The sequence below is a fragment of the Cajanus cajan genome, chromosome 5 (assembly GCF_000230855.2).
Source record: "Cajanus cajan strain Asha chromosome 5, NIPB_CcT2T_4, whole genome shotgun sequence".
NCBI classification, from domain to species: Eukaryota; Viridiplantae; Streptophyta; class Magnoliopsida; order Fabales; family Fabaceae; genus Cajanus; species Cajanus cajan.
In genome coordinates this window covers 34,163,507-34,189,733 of record NC_138521.1, presented here as the reverse complement: position 1 = coordinate 34,189,733, position 26,227 = coordinate 34,163,507, and the positions used below count along the sequence as shown (strand labels likewise).

The 26,227-nt window shown below is 41.1% G+C and overlaps 2 protein-coding genes and 1 pseudogene across 2 annotated transcripts; 1 reads left to right on the top strand and 2 right to left on the bottom strand.

The window, feature by feature from the left end:
* Positions 1-7,876: 7,876 nt before the first annotated feature.
* Positions 7,877-11,008, bottom strand: LOC145949207 (ammonium transporter 2 member 3-like). Its single transcript, XM_083074159.1, has 2 exons — positions 10,681-11,008; positions 7,877-8,930 (listed from the first exon to the last, which is right to left on the bottom strand). Exons 1-2 carry the CDS (start codon positions 10,985-10,987, stop codon positions 8,374-8,376), a joined length of 864 nt encoding a protein of 287 aa, XP_082930285.1. The 5' UTR covers positions 10,988-11,008; the 3' UTR covers positions 7,877-8,373.
* Positions 11,009-11,435: 427 nt separating this feature from the next.
* On the bottom strand, positions 11,436-13,111 carry LOC109803689 (ammonium transporter 2 member 3 pseudogene; annotated as a pseudogene).
* On the top strand, positions 13,110-24,505 carry LOC109803688 (uncharacterized). The gene is made up of 2 exons (XM_083074408.1): positions 13,110-15,348; positions 24,147-24,505. The coding sequence occupies exons 1-2, from the start codon at positions 13,110-13,112 to the stop codon at positions 24,503-24,505; spliced, it is 2,598 nt and encodes an 865-aa protein (XP_082930534.1).
* The last annotated feature ends 1,722 nt before the right edge of the window (positions 24,506-26,227 follow it).

Below are 26,227 nucleotides of genomic sequence, written 5' to 3'. Positions count from 1 at the left end.
ATATTGAAAACTTGCCTTAAGTGTCCTATGTGATCACTTAGGCACCTACTATATATGAGAATATCATCAAAATAAACTACAACAAATTTACCTATACAATCCCTTAGAACATGATTCATGAGATGCATAAAAGTGCTAGGAGCATTGGTGAGTCCAAAAGGCATCACCAACCATTTATACAATCCAAACTTGGTCTTGAAAGCGGTTTTCCATTCATCACCCTCTTTAATTCTTATTTGATTATAACCACTTTTAAGATCAACTTTAGAAAATATGATGGCTCCATGAAGCTCATCTAACATGTCATCAAGTCTAGGGATAGGATGTCTATACTTCACAGTAATGTTGTTGATGGCTCTACTATCACAACACATTCTCCACTTGCCATCCTTCTTAGGAACCAACAACACTGGAACAACACAAGGACTTAAGCTTTTTCGAACTCAGCCCTTCTCCAACAACTCTTGGACCTGAGACTCTATTTCTTTTGTTTCTTGGGGGTTGGTCCTATAGGCAGGCCTATTAGGGAGGTTAAATGGAGCTAAACTCTCCAAGTAGCCTACCTTAAAATCAATATACGGTGAACTAGAAGAAACTCGAACACAAGGTCAAGTCCAAACATACCTGACTTGTATCCTTTCCAATCTAGAAGTGAATATCATACAAATAAGCGTCTCCTTTGTTTTGAGTTGTCTGCAAATAAACTTGAAATCAACACCCAATTTGTTTTTACATAAAGTTGAAATCTATCTTTCCACTCAAGAACATAATTTTATTGAAGACTTTCATCTGTAAAATTAGTAGCATTTACCTCTTTTACTTTGGTTTCCTTTTTCCATATATCAGCACCCTTGAAGAATGCCCTGATTGATGTCACTGTATGGCAAAATATAACAAATCAATCATATTATTAAGTCTAATTTTAAGTTAAGTACAAAGCTTGTATCATTACCTATACAAAGAATAATTAGAAGAATAGTGACCATCCAATCAACAAATATTACACTTAAAATAACTCCTATGCTGATTCCAAGCATGAGCATAGGTTGGATAAGTAGCATCAAATCATAATCAATAACAAGTTGATCAAGTGTTGGATGCTTTTGCTTTAAGCAGAAGAATACAGTTGAGATAGTTGCACCTGTGACCATACCTGAAATAACCATAGAAAATGGAAAAACACTTGAAAGGCTCCGAATTGGTACTCATCACCAGTCGAGCAACTACAGAACGGTCACAACCTACTACCTCGTCAGACCCATTAATCGTGTCGACGGTATCTGCTTCCGCATCATCCAAAGTTTGAGGCTTTTCGACGGCAGGAATCGAAGGCAAGTAGCCGGCGAGGCTCTCCAACAAGGATTGAGTGGTGGGTCCGTTGCAACCCTAAACCCTAACCACAATATATCACATACTATAGCAAGCTTTGAAAAATTCCAAAATAGTTTTTAGGTAAACTTACGAATCTTTTGGTCTTCCCTTCAACGATGAACACGTGAGCACCACAACATTTCAAGAGAGCTCTTCCAGGAGCGTTTGTGGATTTGGAGCACCACGTCGTTTTGAAAGAGCTCCCCGGAGTTGTCGATGGTTAGCAAGAGAAAAGCACCCACAAGAGTGTTGAGAGCACCCGCGAGAGTGTTGAGATGGTGAGAGGGAGAGCTCCTCTAGGGTTGTTGAAGGTCAGCAAGAGAAGAGTGCCCCTGAGAGTGTTGAGAGAGTCTGCGAGAGTGTTGAGATGTTGAGAGGGTTTGCTCGCACAAAAATTTGGCCTTAGCTTCTACATCGGGCAAAGTTAAACCTGATGTAAAATAACTATGATTTCATTTATACATCGGTCGATAAAATAACTGATGTAGAATTTTTCACATCTATATCGTTTCTTCACAAAACCGATGTAAATATGTTTATACCTTTTATTTATTTACTAAACTGCCACCGTATTTTTTATTTACATCATTTCTTTTGAAACTGATGTAGATATGTAGATGTTAAATAATATTTTTCTAGTAGTGCATCTAGGAATCTCACACTTAGAGTGGAGAATTTCATGCTTAATACAAACACATGAAAACCCAAATTTGGGATTTTATGGAAACCCCTCACAATCTCTCAAGTCAATTCAATTATCTTAGATTTTGCATATATTCTAATAAATCACATTCTCAAGTCTATAATCATTGATATTGTATTATTCAAGAAATCAATCCATTATCTCCAATCATAAATACATATGATACAATTCATCCAAATACATAAGAATCCTAAACACCCAAAACATAGGATAGTCTCACTTAAACAATACCAACAATCAATCAATTAATCAATACAAATAAATAAACGTGCTTCATGGTGTTTACAACCCATCCATAAGACATACAATTAAAAACCTATGAGGTTGAGGGACAAGCCCTACTACCCATAATTTGATTGGCTCTCATGAATGAGATAATTGGCTTCCTTTACCTAGAAAATACTCTTACAAAGGCAAGGGTTTGCACTATAAGAATTTCATTAAACATTTTTGATGGCACGAAGACAACCATAAACAAGTGAGTATTAAAGAAATACCAAATCTAAAACCTTAATTAAGGAGATAATTAGGCTCATGGAGAGAAAACCTCAATTCTCTTTTACAAACACTTATTAACTTCTAAGACATAATTTTCAGTCCCCTAATTTTTTAAAATACTTTATTATTTAATTAAAAGTCTCAAATAACATATTTAATAAATAATAATACATAAATATTATTCATAGAAAAAACTTGGGGTGTTTCAAATTATAAAAGAGTGGACTTTATAAAGGACCTGTATTGTCTTTAGCAAAAGTGATGGAATCATGCCTAGGAAGGCAAGAGGTGACATATTGAAGGAGCCAAGAGGAGTTGGCTAGACATGAAGGTTTGGGTCAGTCAGGGCCCAATGGGCCTGATGGGCCTGGGAAGGCCCAAGTTGAACTTTTCATGGGCCATATTTTGTTATAGCTATTTTCATATGTTTTGTATACATCATGTTAGTATAGGTATCATATATTTTGGTCTTGTATTTTGGACCACATAGAGTAGCATTTTAGGTTTTAGGCTTGTTGGGCCTAGTTTTGGGCTTCATGGGCCTTTGGGCTTTTGGTACCCAATATTGGGCTCATTTTCATTCTTGTAATTTTTCCTTTCCATTGTAATTGTTTGACCAATGTAATTAGGTCATTAGAATAGGAAAATACAAGGAATACTAAAGTATGCTAATTAGGTTAAACTAGGTTTAATTTGGAAGCCATTTAAGTTACATTTGAGTCACATGTTTTGCACCATTGGTGGCTGAACATGTGAGACTCAAATTAACCCTAAATGACTCTCAAATCAGACCTAAATGCACCTTGGTACCTAAAATTTCGGACTTACACATGTGCACCAAAGTTTGAATTCAAATTTCAAATTTGAATTCAAACTTTAGGCGTCAATTTGTGTAGCTTTGGTTTAGGTGCCTATGTGCTTCATTTCCGTGCATACTTAAGTCCTCCCTTCACATTTTTGTATTCACTTTTGAGAATAATGAAATTTGAGAGCTTATTCAGCCAAATTTCTTCAAGAGTCACCGAATTTAGAGAGCTACACTTTTAGGAACCCTTTTAGGTTTCCTCCTCTTTGAAGTGAGCTTTCCCTTGAACCTTAAGCTTGGATGCTTCCATCCAAGGCTTAAGCCTTCTTCCAATCCGTGAATCATCCTCCATCTAGTGTTCATCACGTTGGTTTCTATTTCCTTGAAGAAGATCCGTGCATAAGGAGAGCTAAGGAGAAGAACATTCATCACTCCTCCTTACCATCTCTATCATTTTTGGTATCAAGAGCAAGGTTCTTCAAGGAGATAAGTTGTTTCACTTTTGAGTCCGTTTCTTCTTGTGTTCTAGTGTGTTCATTGTGTTCTTCTTGTCTTGTTTGAGTTTATTTTCGGATCTATATGTTTTGAATCACATTTTGTTCCATAGATCCATTGGTTGATTGTTTTTGAATTTTCTTCCACAATCAACATGTTTAGGACCTATTAGCTTGTGCTTGTTTTGATTTAATTTGAGTCTCTCCATTCTTGTATGTGTCCGTGATTGGACTTCATGCATTTGCATTAGATTTTGGTTTTTAATCCATGTTTTGTCTTAGAGTTTGTGTTTAGTTCTTTTATGTTCAAAAACTCCTTGAATAGCATGTTGACCTAATTGTTTTTTAGTACATTGTTCATCATTTTTTTTATTCGGTCATACTTCTAATGTGCCTACCTATATGTGCTTTTTCTTTTACCTTATTGTGTTCATGATTTGCTATTAGTCCTAGCAAGTTTCCTTAGAGTTAGGTTTCCTTTGTGTTCTTAAGTTTTCAAATCACATTCCATTGAAAATCTTATAAAAAAATTTTGACTCAAAATTTCAAGTGTAATCCTACTTCTAGTGCACTAATTTTGTGGATTCAAATTTAAAAAAAAAAAAGTGAGTTAAGAGGCTGGAAAACAGAGTTTAAAACAGAGCCTAAAGACCTAATGTTCAAAAGAAAAAGAGTTCAAAATAAATCCAAACCAAAACCTAAAGACTAGTGCACTAGTTTCTCAAATTTACTTGAATTTTGATCTAATTTTTGGCTAACTTGTAGTCTCGGTTTCTATAGCTTGGAATCATAGAAAAATTTGAAACAAAAGGCAAACACCTTCTCTGGAGTCTTAATTTGAGACTAGAAAAAGAAAGAATTAAAAAATATATATATAAGACATTTTAAATTGAAAAAGTCGTGAGGTGTGTATTAATAGAAAATCATTTGATTCCTTGTTATTGTTTTGACTACTACTTTTGCTATACTTATCCAATTGCTTTCAATTTTTTTTTGTTTTGTTCATCTACTCTAGTACCTATCTAGGAACATTCCTAACTGAGTGCTAGCTTTATTTGGAGTCTTATTTTCCAGTTTTACTTGTTGAACCTCTTTGAGTCTTGTCATATATACATATTACTCTTAACTTTTGGTATAAGCCTTTCAAATTGTGCTTCTATTGCTTGTCTAGTTTTCTTTCAATAATTTCCCTATGCTGGAAGTGGCCTCAAATCCTTGATCAAGGATCAAGCATTGCTCAACAAAGAGTAGGAAAAGTTTGGACACTAAGACCTAAAAATTTGACCTAATTTAGTGACCAAAACTTCTCCTAAACTTCCTTCACTTGAGTGACCATTCCTTTCACCTTGTGAGGCAGCCACCATTAACCTTTTTTGTTGTGATTCTTTGCAGGTCCAGGAGCATCAAATTTGAAGGATTAGTGGCGGATTAAGACACTTAAACAAGTGTTAGAAAAGTTGAACACAAAAACCGTCACTAAATTGGTCACCAAAACCGCCATTTATTGCTTTCTAGGCTAGTTTAAATTTTGCAATCTCTCTTGTATTTTAAAATCAATTTGTAAAGCTTGGAGGGAGTATTAAGAAGCTGGTCAGGTATATCTAACTCCTTGTTAGCATCCTCATGTGTAGTGCTAGTGGAAGTGGCTTGGAAATTTCATATGTTTCAAGCTTCCACTTAGGATATCCGACTAGTTGCTTACATTGTTTCCTTTAAGTTCTTTGTCTTTTAATTGCTTTATTTTGCTGCCTTGAAACGTCTAGACTTGTGTAGATTTACTTGCTCACGTTTAGTTTAGTCTCAAAAAACAAACAAATTGTGAAAAAGCATTCAAAATTTTTGTGAAAAGTTTTGGGGAATTGGAGATACCACAAAGGAGTTTAGTGATTTCCACTTGAAAAGGCTTGGTTATTAAGTGGCTCTTTGTAGCTCACCTCCCTTGATAGTGCAACTTGTACACTTAGACTTCCAAGTGTTATTTTCATTCCTAGAAAATACCAAAAACATTTTATAACTTTTTGCATAGCATATACAAAAAAATTCTTTTGTTTAATCATGAGAAAATATTTCTCAAGTGGTAGTGAATTAAGCTCTCCAAAAGGTTGTTCACATTCTACTCAAAGGCTTAAATCACTAACACCTTGGACAAAGCAAGAAGCTTTAAAAAAAGAAAAAGAAAAACTTGAAAAAAAAAAGCACAAATTGCAATTTTAGAGGAAGAAATTCACATTATTAAACAAAAGAGAGAAAAACTTTTAGCAAAAGAAAAATTGAGAAAAACAAGAGAAAAAGAAAGAAAAAAGGCATTGCTCTTAGGGGAGAGTAAGGAGGAAAATAATTCCTCTAAAGGACTTGTGAGTGAAGAGAGTTGTTCTACCACTAAAAATCATTTACAAAATACTCTCTTCATAAATAAAGACCTTAACTCTTACCCTAATCTTACCACTAGTCATGAAGTAGAGATTCAAGAACAAATCATTCTAAAGAAAAATGAATCTCAACTTCAAGATGTAGTGAAAAAGGAGTGGACTACATTTAGTTCCACTTCTTGTGCTACTTCCTTGGAGGTGCCCAAGGAAGATAGCCTTCCTCTCTTTAGGAATCCTTCTACCATAGTTGTTCTAATAAAGCACCCAAATTTTGGAATATATTGTTTGATAGATACATCTTGTCATATTTCATATTCTATTTTTGATCTTATGGGAAGTTCATCTTTATTTGAACTTAATTTGCACCCTTCCCTACAAGACAAAAATAGTTTATATGAGTTTTCAAGATTTTCCAAGACATTTTATCTACCAAACAATATGATTCAAAATTGTTTAGGACGTTTTCTAGTATTCTTTTCTTTATATTTTAGGAAAAGCCTAGGCTACCATTTAGGGTATTTTAGGCAAGATATTGTAGTGTTTAAAAATCATTCTTTTCATTGTCTTAGTCATAGTGTTATTACATTCTTAGGTTTTACTTCTAGGTTATGCTTAGGAGAGGAGCCTATTTCTACTTTTAGGGAGTCTAATTTTGATAGTTTATTTTTTCTTAGGCTAGATATAAGGACTCCTCTTAGGATCCATAATCCATTTTCTCATCATAAACATGTCACCTCTTATACATGGTTTGTTGTGTATGTAGGTGATGTTTCTTATTCCATGCATCCTCGTGATTTGAGGACAAATCCTTTTCAAGAGGGAGGGGATGATGGAATCATGCCTAGGAAGGCAAGAGGTGTCATATTGAAGGAGCCAAGAGGAGTTGGCTAGACATGAAGGTTTGGGCCAGTCAGGGCCCAATGGGCCTGATGGGCCTGGGAAGGCCCAAGTTAAACTTTTCATGGGCCATATTTTGTTATAGCTATTTTCATATGTTTTGTATACATCATGTTAGTATAGGTATCATATATTTTGGTCTTGTATTTTGGACCACATAGAGTAGCATTTCAGGTTTTAGGCTTGTTGGGCCTAGTTTTGGGCTTCATGGGCCTTTGGGCTTTTGGTACCCAATATTGGGCTCATTTTCATTCTTGTAATTTTTCCTTTCCATTGTAATTGTTTGACCAATGTAATTAGGTCATTAGAATAGGAAAATACAAGGAATACTAAAGTATGCTAATTAGGTTAAACTAGGTTTAATTTGGAAGCCATTTAAGTTACATTTGAGTCACATGTTTTGCACCATTGGTGGCTGAACATGTGACACTCAAATTAACCCTAAATGACTCTCAAATCAGACCTAAATGCACCTTGGTACCTAAAATTTCGGACTTACACATGTGCACCAAAGTTTGAATTCAAATTTCAAATTTGAATTCAAACTTTAGGCGCCAATTTGTGTAGCTTTGGTTTAGGTGCCTATGTGCTTCATTTCCGTGCATACTTAAGTCCCCCCTTCACATTTTTGTATTCACTTTTGAGAATAATGAAATTTGAGAGCTTATTCAGCCAAATTTCTTCAAGAGTCACCGAATTTAGAGAGCTACACTTTTAGGAACCCTTTTAGGTTTCCTCCTCTTTGAAGTGAGCTTTCCCTTGAACCTTAAGCTTGGATGCTTCCATCCAAGGCTTAAGCCTTCTTCCAATCCGTGAATCATCCTCCATCTAGTGTTCATCACGTTGGTTTCTATTTCCTTGAAGAAGATCCGTGCATAAGGAGAGCTAAGGAGAAGAACATTCATCACTCCTCCTTACCATCTCTATCAAAAAGGCTCTCTCTCCAACTCTTTCTAACCCACCCATCTTTTTTCTCTATTTTCTCTTTAATTCTCCATTATTATTATTTTTATGTGTTTCTTCTTTTAGTTTTGTTTATTGGATAGGTCAGAGACGCACAACGGATCTAATTTCGAGTTCAAATGAAATTAAGCTCAATACTTTTACACCTTAACGATACAATTTGCACAATCAAATTTTTACAAAACAACCAAATCATATTTGCAAAAATTCTTCCAATTCCTTTTATCAAACTCATCATAACATAGGAACTAGAATCCAAGGAAAATGCAACATCTATTCTTCTTCATTCCTAGTGAGAGGAATTGAAAACTTTCTCCGACACAAGGAAGGAATAGTTGGACTTATATGAAGACGAAGAGTAACCCTCATTCTCTCTCCATCACCCCATAATGCATATGCTTCTTCCCCGTGAGCAGCATCATCACCAACCTCAAGATCCTCTTCTTGCATCCTAAGATCCACGATACGACTTATAAGAATACAAATGAGTCTAGTAACAAGGACATTCCAAACAACAACAAAACCTGCTCCTAGTAATTGGAACCCTATTTGCCTAAAGCCAAGACCCAATTTCGCATCAAAAAAGCTATAGAATAAGCCAGGGTAATAAGGCAACTCGGGATACATTAGTCTTAGAAGCTTAGGTTTGGCAAAGACTCCAGAAAGGAGTCCCCCAAGAAGACCAGCCACAGCATGAGTGTGAAAAACTCCTAGTGTATCATCCACACTTTGAAAGAATGCTGATTTTTTATGTAACACCATCATAGTATACCATGGAATGGAACCAGACAAAGCTCCCATCAATACTGCTGCCCATGAATCCACCAATCCTTTTCACATGCACAAACAAAAGGTTTAAATCCCAATCTAACACTAAATAAATAAAATAATATATCCAAAGGTATTTTAGCCTATGTATACGTTAACATTTGTTCACTTTTAATCACTCTTTAATTTTATTTTTATTTTTGAAAGGGTGACTAGGATATCCCCTAATTCATTAGATCATATTATCACTAGTACAGAATGTACATTTTATGTCTGTTATTTTAGGGGTTTTAAGTCGGAAAAACCTCCGACGTTGATGCGGGAGACGTAAATTTACATCGGTTGTGATGGTCGATGTAAATTTACGTCGGGCATGCCAAGAACCGACGTAAAATTCTGATGGCACAAATTTAATGCATCTAGAACGGGCCGTTCTGTAACCAGAATGACCCGTTATGCTCTCAGTCATTGTGTGTTAATTATCCATCTAGAACGTCCCGTTCTGGTTGCAGAACAGCCCGTTCCAGATGGACAATTAACACACAATGACTGCAAGCAGAATGGGCCGTTTTGGTTATAAAACGACCCGTTCCAGATGTAGAAGAAATGAGAGGGCGCAGAAGATTTAAAATAATAATATTAAAAAAAAATGAAGAATAGAACAAGTAGTAGTGAAGATGGAAAGTAGACAGGGAAAAGGAAATGAAAAATACATAAAAAAGGAAACTTGCAATTAAGTGTACATGGGAAAAGGAAACGTGACCGTTCTCACAAACGTAAGCCCGAACGACAGGCTCGCCATCGTCGTGGAAGCCAAAGCCGCGTCGCAAGCAAAAGGCAGAGTGGAGATCCCAGGTGAACTTCTAGGCACAAAAGGCGTAGGGCAAATCAAGCTTCTTCTTGTTGCCATCGTGAATGGTTCTCCAAACCCAGTACTTGCGCTTCTCCTCCTTGTGGATGCAGCCGAAACTGTTGCGCGAGGAGCTGGCTCCCCTGCTCGCGGCTCAGGCTCCAAGTCCCCGACGCCAGGTGCGACCTCCATGCACGGGACACCCTCCGCCTCTTGCACCTTTGCTTGCAATGTGGGTGTGTAAATAGAAACCTTTTTTACGTTGGATATAATAGAAGTCCGACGTAAAATGTAAACTTTACATCGGACACAAGATACATCTGACGTAGATTTTACATTTTATGTCGGACCTTATCAAGTCTGACGTAAAAAAGTTCACAAAAATTACAAAAATGTCACCGCATCTTTTTTACGTCGATTTTTTTTTGTTTTGACCGACAAGAAAACAGTGGCGTAAAAGACTGATTTTCTACCTATATATCCATTCATGACACTATATATAACTTAGGAACAGATGTAGAGGGGCAGGTAAGGGCCTTGGCCCTTCACTTGAAAATTTCATTTTTTATAGTGAATATAAAATACATTTAATATAAAATTATTATAAAAATATATTTAACTAAAAATAAATTGTGAAAAACGACATATAATGAATACAATATTGTGAAATTCTAAAAGTGTTTTTTTTATTATTTGTAAGCTTTAACTATTGTACTACATTATTTGAAGTCAAATATTTAAATAATTATAAAATTAGAAGGAAAAAAAAATTTGGCCCCTCATTATGAAGTGTTTAGATCTTTTCTAGATTATCATTGATCCGACGAATTTTCGCATAGGATCAAATTCTGTGTTTATAACGTGTAAGCATATGATACGTAACTTCTACCACAAGCCATGACATTATTGGTTTGATTAGGATTTAGGAGTGGTATGTGTACATGCGAGGTTTAATTTATTACCTGCGCCTGATGTGATGCAAACGAGGCCAGTAATCATTCCTTGGACGGCACCTATGACTAAGCTCTTGGTATACACAATCATGTCGAGTGTAAGCCAAACAAGTAAGCTTGTGGCAGTGCATAAATGGGTATTGAAGATGGCCAACGATGCGATTTCTCCCACTTGGAATGGAGCTCCACCGTTAAACCCTGTCCAACCCATCCACAAAAACCCTGCACCTCCAAGCATGTGAATTATGTTATTTGGTGGAAAGTTTTGTCGGTCATGTGAAATTCTTGGACCAACCTGCCACCCATTCATCCACATTTATTAGTTACATGTTTCATGAGGACTCTGCAAACAAACCATTTCTCTCTAACAATTGGTTAAAAGTGAATTTATAAGCCATTTGTGGATAGGAACTTTTATTTAAAATATAGTTTTCGCAAGTAACATTTTTAATTAATTTGTTTGCATAAACTACTTTTAAATGTTTAACTAATTGTATATAAATTGAAATATCATGAAAATAATATAAAACTGAATTATATATGTTCCAATCAAAAGCAAAAGATTATTGGATAACAAAATCATAATTTTAATGCAAAAAGATTTCTAAATAGGAGAGGAAGGGTTTTTTCATCTTTCAAGATGGAACTCAACTAAGAATGAGTCTCATTGGCACTAGAGAAGTCAACGAGGGAGGATCACTGACTCGCAAGATCACTCTCCCTCCCCATTGTATGCTCATATTATAATTCTTTTATGGCCCTTATTACAGACATATGTCATCCAATCCAATCATATATTGTTTTGTATGACAATTTAATTATTTTTTATAATAAATAATAATATAAAAACTCCATTTTAATTAATTAATAGTATAAAAACTTACACCAACAATAAACTCTAGTATATTAGGTAAAAGTACATCTTATAGGAGTGTATGCATATACTCATAATTTTGAAACATTATTTGATAGAACACAAAGTCAGCCATCGGGAAATACCCAATCGTTGACTTCGCAAGGAGAAACTTCCCCGCCAAAGCGTGGTTGGGCTTTCCCACCAACGGCAAAAGCTTCGCACCGAACGCCATGCGGTGGGCCCACAAAACCCAACAGATCAGCACGCAGGCAAATGCGTACAGGGCCATGAAGGCCGAGTTCACCGCCCATTTTCTCTTTACCATGCTGCCGTACAGAATCACAAGCCCAGGAACACTCTGTAGGCCCACTAAGGATGCCGCACTCAGTTGCCACGCATTGTCTGCTTTGTTGTTCCACCCAGGCGATGCGTCGCTTGGCAAAAGCCACCATATTAAAATTTGAAGTTGAACTTGAATTCATAGTTGGTTTTTAACAAAATTCTGTTTTGTGGGGTAAACTTCTGAATTTAAAAGGTTACAAATTTTGGACATTTTTTAAGGAATCTTTGAAATAATCGCTGAGTCGTGGTTTCTTGTTGCGGTGATTCGACATTCTTTGCTGTCAACGCAATTAGATTCATTTGAAAATTCTCACGTAAAGGGGCTAAACCTGAGAATCTTGAGCCTCTTGAAAGTCGTTCACTTCAGTTGTCGAATTTTTTATTTTGTAGTTTGCAATTGAAACAGAACACATAATATAGAGAATTCACCTGTGACGTAATGGGCTGCCTTAGTTCTAATCGCTTTCGTATAAAATGTTTTCGTTTCAACTCTGTGTTTAAATTTTAACTAATTTTTAAGAGAACAAGTAAATAATTGATGACAGAAAAAATCATGTTGTTGTTACATATTACGTACTGAAAGAATGAAAATATCTATATTAAATTATTGGAATGTTGTATTCGAATGTTTCTGGCTGGTAAGAATCAGAACACTATGATATATTGTACCGTCTCGGTCATGGACCGACTTAATCTCCTTAATGGTGATAGAGTGTTAACGTCCCTACACTCGGCAATTACCCGACTAGGCCTCCAGGCCCTAAACCTTCTCGCCTTAGGGACACTTGGAAATAAGGCGACCGCGATCTCCTTTTTGGCATCAACCCGGAGGAGGGCTCAGTACGAGCCTATTCGGTCATGGCCCGACTTGACCTGGTAAGCTCGATTCTTCTCGCCTACAAGGGGACCTCTCGACATGTACCTCGCTGGACTTTCGGTATAGGCCCTGTCGGTCGGATCCCGACTGAGTTCGTTCCTGCTAATCCCGCATCGACGTGATAAGAACGGTTAGGAAAATCCCTTGATCCTCGGGGTCCAAGAGGCCCACGAACAACTCACCATAAAACCCAAAATCCTAGAGTTGAGAAGGCAGATTACACTTTTGAATGTTCTGGCTCTAAGGCACGATCTAGGAAAAAACCCTAGTCCACCCTTTGGCCAGAACATTTTGGCACCCACCGTGGGGCTACGGTGAAACTCTTCCTACGCCCCAAGCAACACAAAAAACCTACACTTTACCATGGCGAGAGGCGGCAACAACAATAACAACAACTCGCAACCACCGACCATGGAGGAGATGATGGCCATGATCAATGGTCTAAGGGAGGATAATGCACACTCCAGGGAGAGAGAGGAGGCCATTCAGCGCGAAAACGAAGAGATCAGGAGGAAAGCGGATGAGTTACAGTCCAGAATAGAAGCCAGCACCAGGCTAGCAGAGGAGGATGTCGTGTTGGAAGTCCCCAGGGATTTTCGGCCTTTCTTGGAAGCCATAGAAGCCGAGGCCATCCCTAGGGATCATCGTATACCACAGGTCAAGCCTTTCGATGGATTGCAGGATCCTAGTCAACATCTAACGGACTTCCGAGCTCAGATGTTGATTTGCGGAGGGAGCATGGAAGTCCGTTGCAAACTGTTTATGGGAACACTCAAGAAGGCGGCACTTGATTGGTTCAGCGGCCTCCCCGATCGATCAATCACCGACTTCGACGCTTTCAGTCGGCTCTTCATGGCACAGTTCGCCGCGAACAAGAAGAAGCCACCGATTACGTCGGACTTATTCGACCACAAGCAACAACGGGAGGAGTCGTTGAAGGACTTCCTGCAGCGTTTCAATGAAGTCGCCTTGAAGATAGCATCTTTGGACGAGAGGATGGCTGTCATCGCATTCCAAAAGGGTCTGAGGTCTGGTGCATTCGACGTCGCGCTAGAAAGAGCAAATTGCCAGACGATGTCGGAAGTAAGAGCCTTCACACTAAGCCACATTAAGACGGAGGAGGGGCAGATCAGTAAGAGAGCAGCGGAGAGCCGAGAGGCAGGAGGCAGTAACAAGGAAACTAACAAGCATCTCCGATCGCGGTCAAATTGGAGTAAGCGACGCGATCGCTACAACACAAAGGAGGATAACTACCGGCAGGCCGATCATGTCGGTCAGCCAAGAGCCGAGTGGAGACAAAACAGGGAAGAGGAGAAGTTCACTCCGCTCAATGTTCCCAGGCGACACCTGCTGCATGACGTCAATAGCGCATCACTGTTCGAGTTCCCTGCGGCGACCGACAGACAGTTGGGGCCTTATAAAACTGATTGGTGCGAATTCCACCGGACCCATGGGCACACCACCGAGAATTGCTTCGTTCTCGGCCGACAGATTGAGCGCCTCATCAAGGAAGGACGCTTAAAAAATTTCATTGCAGGTAAACAGGAGGAGGGCCCGTCCGACAGGCGACGTAGGCGTGAAGGAGAAAACACCAGAGCAGGAAGGCGTGAAGGAAGATCTCCCCCGAGAGATCCTCCTGAAAAAAGTGCAGAGACTCATCAACAAGCCGTACATGGAGACTTCAACACCATAGCCGGGGGATTTGCTGGTGGAGGTCCGACTTCAGCAGCAAGGAAGAGATACTCTCGGTCAGTGTTGTCGGTCTCCGGTTGGGAGAGACCCTCTCGGCCAGCCATCACGTTCTCGGACGCCGACTTTGAGGGTGTGTCACCCCATGAGGATGACCCTATCGTCGTATCGGCGATAGTCATGGGTTACAACGTGAAACGCGTACTGGTAGATCAAGGCAGCTCGGCAGACATACTATTTTGGGAAGCTTTTGTTGGTATGAAAATTCCGACTGATCGTCTTATGTCGTATATAGGTACATTAGTTGGTTTTGCAGGTGATCAGGTAACAGCTAGAGGATATGCCGACTTGGAGACAACTTTCGGCCAGGGAGACCACATGAAGACTATCACTGTCCGATACTTGGTGGTCAATGCTCAGTCATCCTACAGCATACTAGTCGGACGGCCGACATTGAATAAGCTGGGAGCGGTCATCTCCACACCCCACCTGAAGCTGAAATACCCCTTACCCAGCGGAAAGGTTGGGGTCCTCTGTGTCGATCAAGAAGTCGCAAGGAAGTGCTACGAGGACAGCCTGAGGGCGAGAAGACAGTTATATGTGACACAGGTTGATCGAGGGGTCCAGTCAATCGAGTTGGATCCGAGAGTGAGTCATTTCGATACCCGTCCAACCCCGGCGGAGGACGTGAAGGAGGTTACCTTGGCTGAGGGGAGAACGGTCAAGATTGGTGTATCTCTAAGCAAGGAAGACGAGGAAGGTTTGGTAACTGTGTTGAAGAGTAACATATCGGCTTTCGCGTGGAGCGCCAGGGATATGCCGGGCATTGATCCCGATTTCTTATGTCACCATCTCATGGTTGACCCCAAGGCGAAGCCAGTGATCCAAAAAAGGCGAAAGTTTGGAGAGGACTGTAGACCCCTAAAATTGTCCGGGTCGGAAATAAAGCTTGAAGACTCTCGAAGACTGAAGGATAATCAGCCAGAAGGACTCCTCGAAGGCCCTAGGAGGGTTCTCTGTAGGTCTAGAGGTCTTAGAATAGCTCAAAATAAAGAAGTGGAGGGAAAAAGCCCAATACGGCCGTACTGAACTTAATACGGCCGTATTAAAGCTTCAATACGGCCGTACTGAAGTCAGTACGACCGTATTGACACTTCAATACAACCGCAGCGAACTCAATACGGGCGTATTGAAATTTCTGAACTTCAATACGACCGTATTGAACTTCAATACGACCGTATTGAAGTTCAAAAATTTCAATACGGCCGTATTGGCCCTGTAGGCCGTATTGCGCCTATTCCCTATAAATATGACGTTAATTGGACGTCATTCCACACTTTTTCACTCAGTTTTGACTCCCTCCTTGAGTATTTTGGGGTTTTTGAGCAGTGTTCTGCCCTAGAAAACTCTCTGGGAGTCGATCCGACGAAGTTCTTGAGCCCCGAGCCATTTTGCTTGAGGATCGAACCTAGTCGAGGGGAAATCTTTTTGATTCCCTTAGTTAAAATTTTGTTCTAGGAGAGCGAGGAGCGGGCTTGTAGAGCGAGGGAACGCCAAAACGCTTCCCAGTTCTTTGCAATATAAAAGCACGCTTCAAGAGGTTTCCCTTCAATCCTTCCTTTTACTGCTTTCTGTGTGCATATTTAAACTGTCATCATGTAGATAGTCAATTTATAATTGCTTAGAATAAATAGGGGTAATTTAGTAATTTTATACTGTTCTTTTAAAAATAATCTGTTATAGGGAACCCGAAAGGGGCGCCGTGGGGTGCTAACACCTTCCCCACGCGTAACCGACTCCCTTACCCAACTCTGGTTGTAGTGGCCAAAGTTGATTTTTAAATCAATTGCCTTATCCCTTTTTCCAATGTTTTGAGTAAAACATTGGTGGCGACTCCACGAACCCTCCTTTTGCGAAAACCACTAAACCATGGAGGGTCCCGCTTGGGATTAATATGGATTAGTGAGACTTTTAATAAATAAATTGGATAAGATCGACAAGGTCTCAGTTTGAGAACAAGTCGTTCTAATAATCCAATACATTTTCAAAACCAAAATAAATGAGTCCAACCATCCTTCGCGAATGCCGAAAGCCCGTTTCGGGCCGGTGGCGACAGATGGCGACTCCACTGGGGAAGCTTCGAGAGTCAGTCCCATTTAGTGACAGACTATTTTTAACAAATAATAGTTAAAATTACTTTATTACCCCTTGCTTGTATGATAACATGATTTATTATATGGCTTTAATAACTGTTGTTTGTTTAATTTCCGCAATTGTTTGAAATACAAACTGTACACAAACCTTTGCACACAACAGTTCCCTCTATACCCGGGGGCATGAGTGGTAATCCATAGGGAGTGGATGTTAGTACGGCCGGTTGATGGGTTTATAGGAGCCTATGAGACCGTTGTCGGAAAGCATCACTCAAGGTGATAACCATGAACTCGAGTCCGACGGTGCGTTGGAGCTTTCCATCGACCTACGATGAGAGGAATTGGGTCCCTATAATGGGGGCACCTTGGGGGCCTTTGACCAAGTGAGAACAGTTAGATCCTCCTTGAATATGCACTTTTCTGCAGGAGACCCCTACCTCGTGATTCGCTCGTGACTGTTCGTGGATGAGTGAATTGTTTGTGCATTTTTATGTGACATTGTATGAGCATACATTTGCACCTTTTAAACATACAACATTCTTTTTTAAATAAAAAGAATAAATAGAAATAAAGATCTTCTAGTACATGGTGTTAACATCTACCTTCATTGCATTCATGTAGGTAGTTTCCCTTTTCACCCAAAAAAATACAAAAAAACAAAATACCCAAAAAAAAGGAAAAAAGGGTTATTTATCCAAACCAAGCAATATCATGCATCATCTTAGGGATATCCTAAAAACATGATAATGCTTAGTTAAATAAACACTATGCATGCATATTCACCTTCATCATCTCATATCATGCATATAGATCATGGAGAGATCTAGGAGTCATTCATACATCTCTCCTAGTAATTCATTAATAAACATTAATAAAAAGAAAGAAATAATCGATGCGTATGTTCAAGATGGATCGCACGCCATTTGTTATTAAGTGTAAGCCAACAACCGCGCCAAGCAAGCGCACATCAACTCCGTTGTTGGTAATCAAGACAAACAAAGGGGAAGGTCCAACACCATTAAGGATCACAGTTCCAAGGCCTTTCCCTTGCAAATCAAATAAGGCTGTGCCGTGGATATACGACATCCACTCTTCTGCCGACAGCGATATCTCCAACATCGCTGGACTTGGGGGCATGACTAGGAGTGGCAGGATCTACACTCCCGAAGATCTTCATGATAAAGCCCCCAAGAATAAAGAAAAAGAAGAAAAGAAAACCGAGGAAAAAGAATCCGAGGAGGAGACAGACGAGCTGTTAAAATATATCCGACAGAGCGAGTACTCCATCGTGGATCAACTTCATAAGACGCCAGCAAAGATTACGCTGTCGTCGTTGATCCGAAGCTCCGAACCGCATCGACAAGATCTGTTGAAAGTCTTGAACGAGGCATATGTGTCGCACACAATCTCCCAAGACGAGTTTGAGGGGATTGTTAGTCACATCAAGGCTAATGATCACCTCACCTTCATCGATGAAGAAATCCCCGCCGAGGGATCAAACCACAACAAACCCTTGCACATCTCTATAAAGTGCAAGGAGTATCACATCGCTAAAGTCTTGGTAGATAATGGATCTTCCTCGAATGTGATGCCAAAAAGAACGCTCAAGCAATTGACAATCAAGGGAGTCCAAATGCGCCCGAGCAACATGATCGTTCGAGCCTTCGATAGATCTAAAAGAGAAGTGGTGGGAGAGATCAATCTTCCAATCCAAATTGGACCCACTATCTTTAATGTCGAATTCCAAGTGATGGACATTACTCCCGCATACAGCTGTCTCCTCGGCCGACCTTGGATTCATGATGCGAAAGCTATTCCTTCTACGCTCCACCAGAAAGACAAGTTCATAGTGGGTGACAAACTGGTGACCGAACAAGCTAAAGATGACATACTCATCAGCAAGCCATCCAACATACTTTATGTGGATGCAGCAGAGGAAGCTTTAGAAACCGCCTTCCAAGCATTGGAAATCGCCAATGTCGAAACGTTTCCCCGAGAAATGAAGAAGGTAGCCTCCATGCTCACCAAGAACGGATACTTGCCAGGACAAGGATTAGGCAAGGACTCCCAAAGAATCCCGGAGCTACCCATTATCAAGGATAAATCCGGGGAAACAAGGGTTAGGATACAACCCTAACAAAGATCAAAGAACGAAGAGGAATCAAGATCCTTCTCGACGTTCTTTAAGCCAGATCTTTAGGAAGGCCGGTTCACAAGCGTCAAGGCCGGTCGTCGTCGTCAAATGTTTTTCTCCTTCCGATAGGGATGTATAGACTCAGTGACTATTAGAGATCACTCCTCGGGGATAGCCCGACCCCCGAGCCTCGATAGGGCACATGTTTCCATTATGATTATAATAAAATCATTCTTCATTAATTCTTTATTGCTTCTTTTCTCGCTTGCAATAAAATTCTAGACCACATTATTTTAACCCTGTTTGAATAAACATGAATGAGGTTAAAATCATCTTAATAATAATAAACCCACATCATTTTTATGTGGAAGTGTGTGTGTCAACTTGGAGCACCTTTTCTTGGCCTCAATAAGTGCCATCATGGATAAAGAAATCCTAAAGAGCAAAAGACCCGCTAGGAATCCCACAAAAGGGTGACCTAGGCAAAAATTAGGGTCACAAAATAATGAACAAAAACAAAAGCCCGCTAAGACATCACAAATGGGTGTTTTAGGCAAAAGTTAGGGCCGTCAAAAAAGAAAAACAAAATAAATCCATGATGGTACCATCAATTGAATTCAACAAAGGGGCTCAAGAAAAGCTATCCAAGTTGTCAAAGCACAATCATTAATAACAAAGATGTGCTTAACCTCATAAGTGTTTAAACAAACAAACCTAAACACAATAAGCCTACCTTGGCCATCCATGCTTACAAAAACAATTTTTCAAAAATAAAATAATCCCCTCTAAAACACAAACTTTTGAAAATATATCCTTTCCTTCTTTTCTCTCTTGTCCCAACGATTTTTGAATAATCTAGTGGAAACATGGAGATATAGTGGTCAATAGGAGGGTTGACACATCTTCTAAAGAAAGGGAAGGATCATTTGGTTGATGACACCAAATCTCAAATATAATACGCATCATTCCTCGGTTACAGAAGTCGGCAGCGCACAGTCCGTCTGGAGGAATGGCAAAATCCAAACACAAAAACGCATCGGTTAATTCTTTTGAAAAAAGAATCAAATAGAATTAGGTGCATCATACTGCATACATGCATACAGATGATAGGTGTACTGGAAGATCACTTATTCTCTGTTTATTGAAAAAACAAAAAAATAAATAATATAAATTTCAGAAAAAACAATGCGCCTGTACCATGTTCAGTACACCCGTACTAAAATCAGGGTTATGAACAAAATTTCAATTCAATACGGGCATACTGAAATGAATAACGGCCGTATTGGCAATAACAGAAATCCTCCCTCACATCAATGACAAAATTCCTCCAAGAAGAAGAGGATAGGGGAAGCCATTCATTTTTTCCAAAAAATAAAATAAATTAAACTTGCATTTTGTGCATCGCGCACAATTAATTGCACATTCAAAGACCTCATCATGAGGCAATTGCATAAAAAAGAAAAAATAGAAAAATTGCTTGTGTATGACAACAGCAAACAAAATGCAAAGATTCAGAAAATCAACAGCGTCATACAGAATAACTGAGCCTGGAGAGGCTTGCCGAAAAAATACTCTCAGAATAACTGAGCCTGGAGAGGCTTGCCGAAAGAATACTCTCAAAATAACTGAGCCTGGAGAGGCTTGCCGAAACAATACTCCCACAGAATAACTGAGCCTGGAGAGGCTTGCCGAAACAATACTCCCACAAAATAACTGAGCCTGGAGAGGCTTGCCGAAAGAATACTCTCAGAATAACTGAGCCTGGAGAGGCTTGCCGAAAGAATACTCTCAGAATAACTGAGCCTGGAGAGGCTTGCCGAAAGAATACTCTCAGAATAACTGAGCCTGGAGAGGCTCGCCGAAATAATACTCTCTCAAAATAATTGAGCCTGGAGAGGCTCGCCGAAATAATACTCTCTCATAATAACTGAGATATTTCTGTACAGAAAAAGCCGAAAAACAACAGAAAAGGCAAAAATACAGAAAAAGCCAAAAAATGACAAAAAAGGCAAAAATACAGAAAAAGCCAAAAAATGACAAAAAAGGCAAACATACAGAAAAAGTCAAAAGTCGACAAAAAAGACAAAGATTTCACATCTTTCAGAATAACTGAGCCTGGAGAGGCTCGCCGAAATAATACTCTTTCAGAATAATTGAGCCTGGAGAGGCTTGGAGAAATAATACTTCATCAGAATAAATGAGCCTGGAGAGGCTCGCAGAAATAATACTCCCCAGAGAAACCTCAACTCAAGCTCACGGAACGAATCCCCAGCGAGAGCTATCAAAGCAAAATCGACGCAATCCCCAATGAAAGTGCGATCATCCAAACAGTATATACAAGTCAAAGGACTTAACACTTCCTCAGTGGAAGATAGCTCTCCGACTCAAAGCGCTGAGTGAGGCTAAGCCTGCAGAGGCTTCCTAAATAATATTCTGGGATACATAAGATCCCTCATTCCCCAATCGCCTACTCAGAGGCATCCCTGCAAAAGGAGGAAAATCAAAAAAAATATATCAATAAATATTCCCCAAGCGGAATCCGGCACTCAGCCGAACACTGGACTTCAAATCCCCAGTCGCCTACTCAAGAGGCACTCCTTCAAAAAGGAAAACCCAAAAAAGAAATCAATAACAATTCCCCAAGCGGAATTTGGCTTTTCAGCCAATCATCAAACATCAAGATAATTCGCCTACTCAGAGGCACTTCCTTCAAAAAGCAAATATCATAAAAAGATCAATAAGTATTCCCCAAGTGGAATCCAGCTCTTAGCCAAACATCGAACGTCAAGCCGATACGCCTAACAGAAGAGGCTAATCACAACCAATGACAAAATCCCCTAGCGGATAACAGCCTACACAGAGGCTACAAAATCAGAAAATCAAAAAGGGTCACCCGAATAAGGATAACCGGGATACTCCACCAACGTCGAAAGGACGTCAGCCAATCATAAGGCATCGCTCAACTCAGAGAGAGAGCATCTGTGTCTATACCCCAAGGAGTCAGAAATTCCCCAAGGGTACCAACAATGCAATGCAAGTTGGGGCACAGGAACCTGTGAATGATTGCACATCCCCTAGACGGATCCCTGCGTTATCCAGCCCTCAGTGGCACAAAAATCAAAAACAATCGTCGAAGCAGCATCGTGGACTGTGGAGACAAAATCAACATCCAGAATCCCCAGCGGATAACAGCCTACACAGAGGCAGCAAAAAATCAGAAAATCAAAAAGAGTTACCCGAACAAGGATAACCGGGATACTCCACCAACGTCGAAAGGACGTCAGCCAATCATAAGGCACCGCTCACATCAGAAAGAGCATCTTTGTGTCTATACCCCAAGGAGTCAGAAATTCCCCAAGGGTACCAACAATGCAATGCAAGTTGGGGCACAGGAACCTGTGAATGACTGCACATCCCCTAGACGGATCCCTGCGTTATCCAGCCCTCAGTGGCACAAAATCAAAAAACAACCGTCGAAGCAGCATCGTGGACTGTGGAGACAAAATCATCACAAATCCCTGAAAAGGAGATATTCACGCTACCCCGTCGTCACAAACACGGAGGTATGCAGCTTCCGGCTCGAGCAATGAGCGAAGCTATCTCTGGAAAGAGGGTACTCACCGCCTACCGTTGTCACAAAGGTACTTAGCTTCCGGCTCGAACAAAGAGTGAAGCTAAGCCTGGAGAGACGGTACTTACAGCTTCCAGCTTGGGCAACAAGCAAAGCAAGGCCTGGAGAGGCAAAACTCACACTGCTCACCGTCGTCCCAAAGGTGCTTGGTTTCCGGCTCGAACAAAGAGCGAGACTAAGCCTGGAGAGGCGAAACTCACACTGCTACCGTTGTCACAAGGATACTTAGCTTCCGGCTCGAACAAAGAGTGAAGCTAAGCCTGGAGAGACGGTACTCAACCATCAGCGTCATCAGAGGCGCGTTGATGTCCAACTTCCGGCTCGGGCGTCGAGTGAAGTTGACCTTGGAGAAGGTAAACTCAGCTACCGAGGATGTCAGAAGCGCCGAGGTATGCACCCACCTGGAGAGGCTACTCAACATTTTCCCACCGGAAGACGCTACAAGTCAGAAGGTCGGCACAATACCCGGACAATTGGGTCAACTCCTTTACTTGTCAGCCGATACACCAAGAGGCCGTCCGACTAAGTAAAGGGGGGGCAGCTGTAGACCCCTAAAATTGTCCGGGTCGGAAATAAAGCTTGAAGACTCTCGAAGACTGAAGGATAATCAGCCAGAAGGACTCCTCGAAGGCCCTAGGAGGGTTCTCTGTAGGTCTAGAGGTCTTAGAATAGCTCAAAATAAAGAAGTGGAGGGAAAAAGCCCAATACGGCCGTACTGAACTTAATACGGCCGTATTAAAGCTTCAATACGGCCGTACTGAAGTCAGTACGACCGTATTGACACTTCAATACAACCGCAGCGAACTCAATACGGGCGTATTGAAATTTCTGAACTTCAATACGACCGTATTGAACTTCAATACGACCGTATTGAAGTTCAAAAATTTCAATACGGCCGTATTGGCCCTGTAGGCCGTATTGCGCCTATTCCCTATAAATATGACGTCAATTGGACGTCATTCCACACTTTTTCACTCAGTTTTGACTCCCTCCTTGAGTATTTTGGGGTTTTTGAGCAGTGTTCTGCCCTGGAAAACTCTCTGGGAGTCGATCCGACGAAGTTCTTGAGCCCCGAGCCATTTTGCTTGAGGATCGAACCTAGTCGAGGGGAAATCTTTTTGATTCCCTTAGTTAAAATTTTGTTCTAGGAGAGCGAGGAGCGGGCTTGTAGAGCGAGGGAACGCCAAAACGCTTCCCAGTTCTTTGCAATATAAAAGCACGCTTCAAGAGGTTTCCCTTCAATCCTTCCTTTTACTGCTTTCTGTGTGCATATTTAAACTGTCATCATGTAGATAGTCAATTTATAATTGCTTAGAATAAATAGGGGTAATTTAGTAATTTTATACTGTTCTTTTAAAAATAATCTGTTATAGGGAACCCGAAAGGGGCGCCGTGGGGTGCTAACACCTTCCCCACGCGTAACCGACTCCCTTACCCAACTCTGGTTGTAGTGGCCAAAGTTGATTTTTAAATCAATTGCCTTATCCCTTTTTCCAATGTTTTGAGTAAAACATTGGTGGCGACTCCACGAACCCTCCTTTTGCGAAAACCACTAAACCATGGAGGGTCCCGCTTGGGATTAATATGGATTAGTGAGACTTTTAATAAATAAATTGGATAAGATCGACAAGGTCTCAGTTTGAGAATAAGTCGTTCTAATAATCCAATACATTTTCAAAACCAAAATAAATGAGTCCAACCATCCTTCGCGAATGCCGAAAGCCCGTTTCGGGCCGGTGGCGACAAGGACAAAAGGAAGGCTATAGTTGAGGAGACGAAGAAGTTGATGGCAGCCGGCCACATTCGGGAAATCCAATACCCGACGTGGCTGGCGAACGTGGTAATGGTACGAAAGAGTAATGGAAGCTGGAGGATGTGCACGGACTTTACCGACCTAAACAAAGCTTGCCCGAAAGACTCATACCCACTGCCCAACATAGATTGCTTGGTCGACAATGCCTCGGGATATGAGTTGTTAAGCTTCATGGACGCATACTCGGGCTACAATCAAATCAGAATGCATCCTGTTGATGAGGACAAAACGGCCTTCATAGCCGATCAGGCTACTTGCTGTTACAGGGTCATGCCTTTCGGTTTGAAGAACGCAGGAGCGACGTACCAGCGGCTCATGGACAAGGTCCTGGCAGAGTAGCTCGGAAGGAACGTTGAGGCATACGTGGATGACATGGTGGTAAAGTCGGACAGTTTCTCTCGGCATTCCGCCGACCTGCAAGAGACCTTCGACACTTTGGAGCGCTATCGACTTAAATTGAACCCCGCGAAATGCTCCTTCGGCGTCCAAGCAGGAAAATTCCTCGGTTTCCTGCTGACTCATCGCGGCATCGAAGCAAATCCGGATAAATGCTCCGCCATAATCAGTATGAGAAGTCCCGCGATGATAAAAGAGGTCCAGCAGTTGACAGGGAGGATGGCCTCCCTCTCTCGGTTCCTTTCGAAGGCAGCAGACAAGTCGCTCCCCTTATTCCAATGCCTGAGGAAGAACGACAAATTTACGTGGACAGATGAATGTGAGACGGCATTCGGCGAACTCAAGCAAGCTCTCACCTCACCGCCAATACTCTCCAGACCCCAAGCCGATTTCCCATTGTTGATGTATTTGTCGGCATCCGATAGCGCCATCAGCACGGTTTTAGTACAGGAAAGAGGTAACTCCCAATTACCCGTTTATTTTGTTAGCAGAGTGTTACATGGAGCAGAGGTTCGTTATCAGAAGATCGAGAAATTAGCCCTTGCGATACTCGTTACGGCGCGGAAGCTGAGACATTACTTCCAAAGTTATGAGGTGGTAGTTCGAACAGATCATCCAATTAGGCAAGTACTACAGAAGCCCGACCTGGTAGGAAGGATGATGAAGTGGTCTGTGGAGCTATCAGAGTATTCCATTAAATATGAACCGAGAGGAGCAATCAAAGCTCAAACGCTAGCAGACTTCGTGATGGAACTGACCTCACCGGCTGAGGAGGGCAGTATTGAAGAGACAGAGTGGATCCTATCGGTGGATGGAGCTTCGAACCTTGGAGGGAGTGGAGCAGGAATCGTCCTGGAAGGGTCGGGAGGAATTTTGTTAGAACAATCATTGCGATTCGAGTTCCGAGCAAGCAACAACCAGGCCGAGTACGAAGCGTTGCTGGCCGGCATGACATTGGCAAAGGAAATTGGAGCCACGAGTCTATCAGCACGAAGTGACTCCCAACTGATCACAGGGCAGGTAGCCGGCACCTTCCAGGCGAAGGACCCTCAACTAGCTAAGTACCTGGAAAAGGTTAAGTTCTTATCGGAAAATTTTCGAGAGTTCAAACTTAACCACGTACCTCGAGAACAAAATTCGAGGGCCGACTTGCTCTCCAAACTTGCAAGCACGAAGAAACCAGGAGCCACTCGGTCAGTCATCCAGGAGACGCTAGCACAACCAAGTATAAACGAGGCGCAAGGGAACGTCCTGTTTATCCAGGAAAATCTTAATCCGTGGATGGGACCGTACATCGCGTACCTAACTCGGGGGGAGTTACCGGAAGACAAGAAGGAGGCTTCATTGGTGCAAAGGGAGTCAGCCAGGTTCGTAGTCATCAACGAAAGACTGTACCGAAGGGGTTTCAGCTCTCCCCTCTTAAGGTGTTTGACCATGCCACAAGCAAAGAGAGTAATGGATGAGGTACACAGTGGAATGTGCGGAAGCCATATCGGAGGTAGAGCTCTGGTATATAAAGTTGCCCGAGCCGGGTACTTTTGGCCATCCTTGAGGAACGACTGCGTCAATTGGGTACAAAAGTGTGACGGATGCCAACGACATGCAGCATTACACCATTCCCCGGCCGAGCGGCTACATTCAATCCTATCTCCCTGGCCCTTCCAT

What these genes read in the sequence shown, in the direction of transcription:
- LOC109803688 (XM_083074408.1), top strand. Translation starts at nt 13,110, where the DNA reads ATGGCGAGAGGCGGCAACAACAATAACAACAACTCGCAACCACCGACC. An exon ending in GCGAAAGTTTGGAGAGGACT is followed by an intron (nt 15,349 to 24,146) that starts GTAGACCCCTAA and finishes AGTTGATGGCAG; the next exon opens with CCGGCCACATTCGGGAAATC.
- LOC145949207 (XM_083074159.1), bottom strand. Translation starts at nt 10,987, where the DNA reads ATGTGGATGAATGGGTGGCAGGTTGGTCCAAGAATTTCACATGACCGA. An exon ending in TTGCATCACATCAGGCGCAG is followed by an intron (nt 8,931 to 10,680) that starts GTAATAAATTAA and finishes GCATGTGAAAAG; the next exon opens with GATTGGTGGATTCATGGGCA.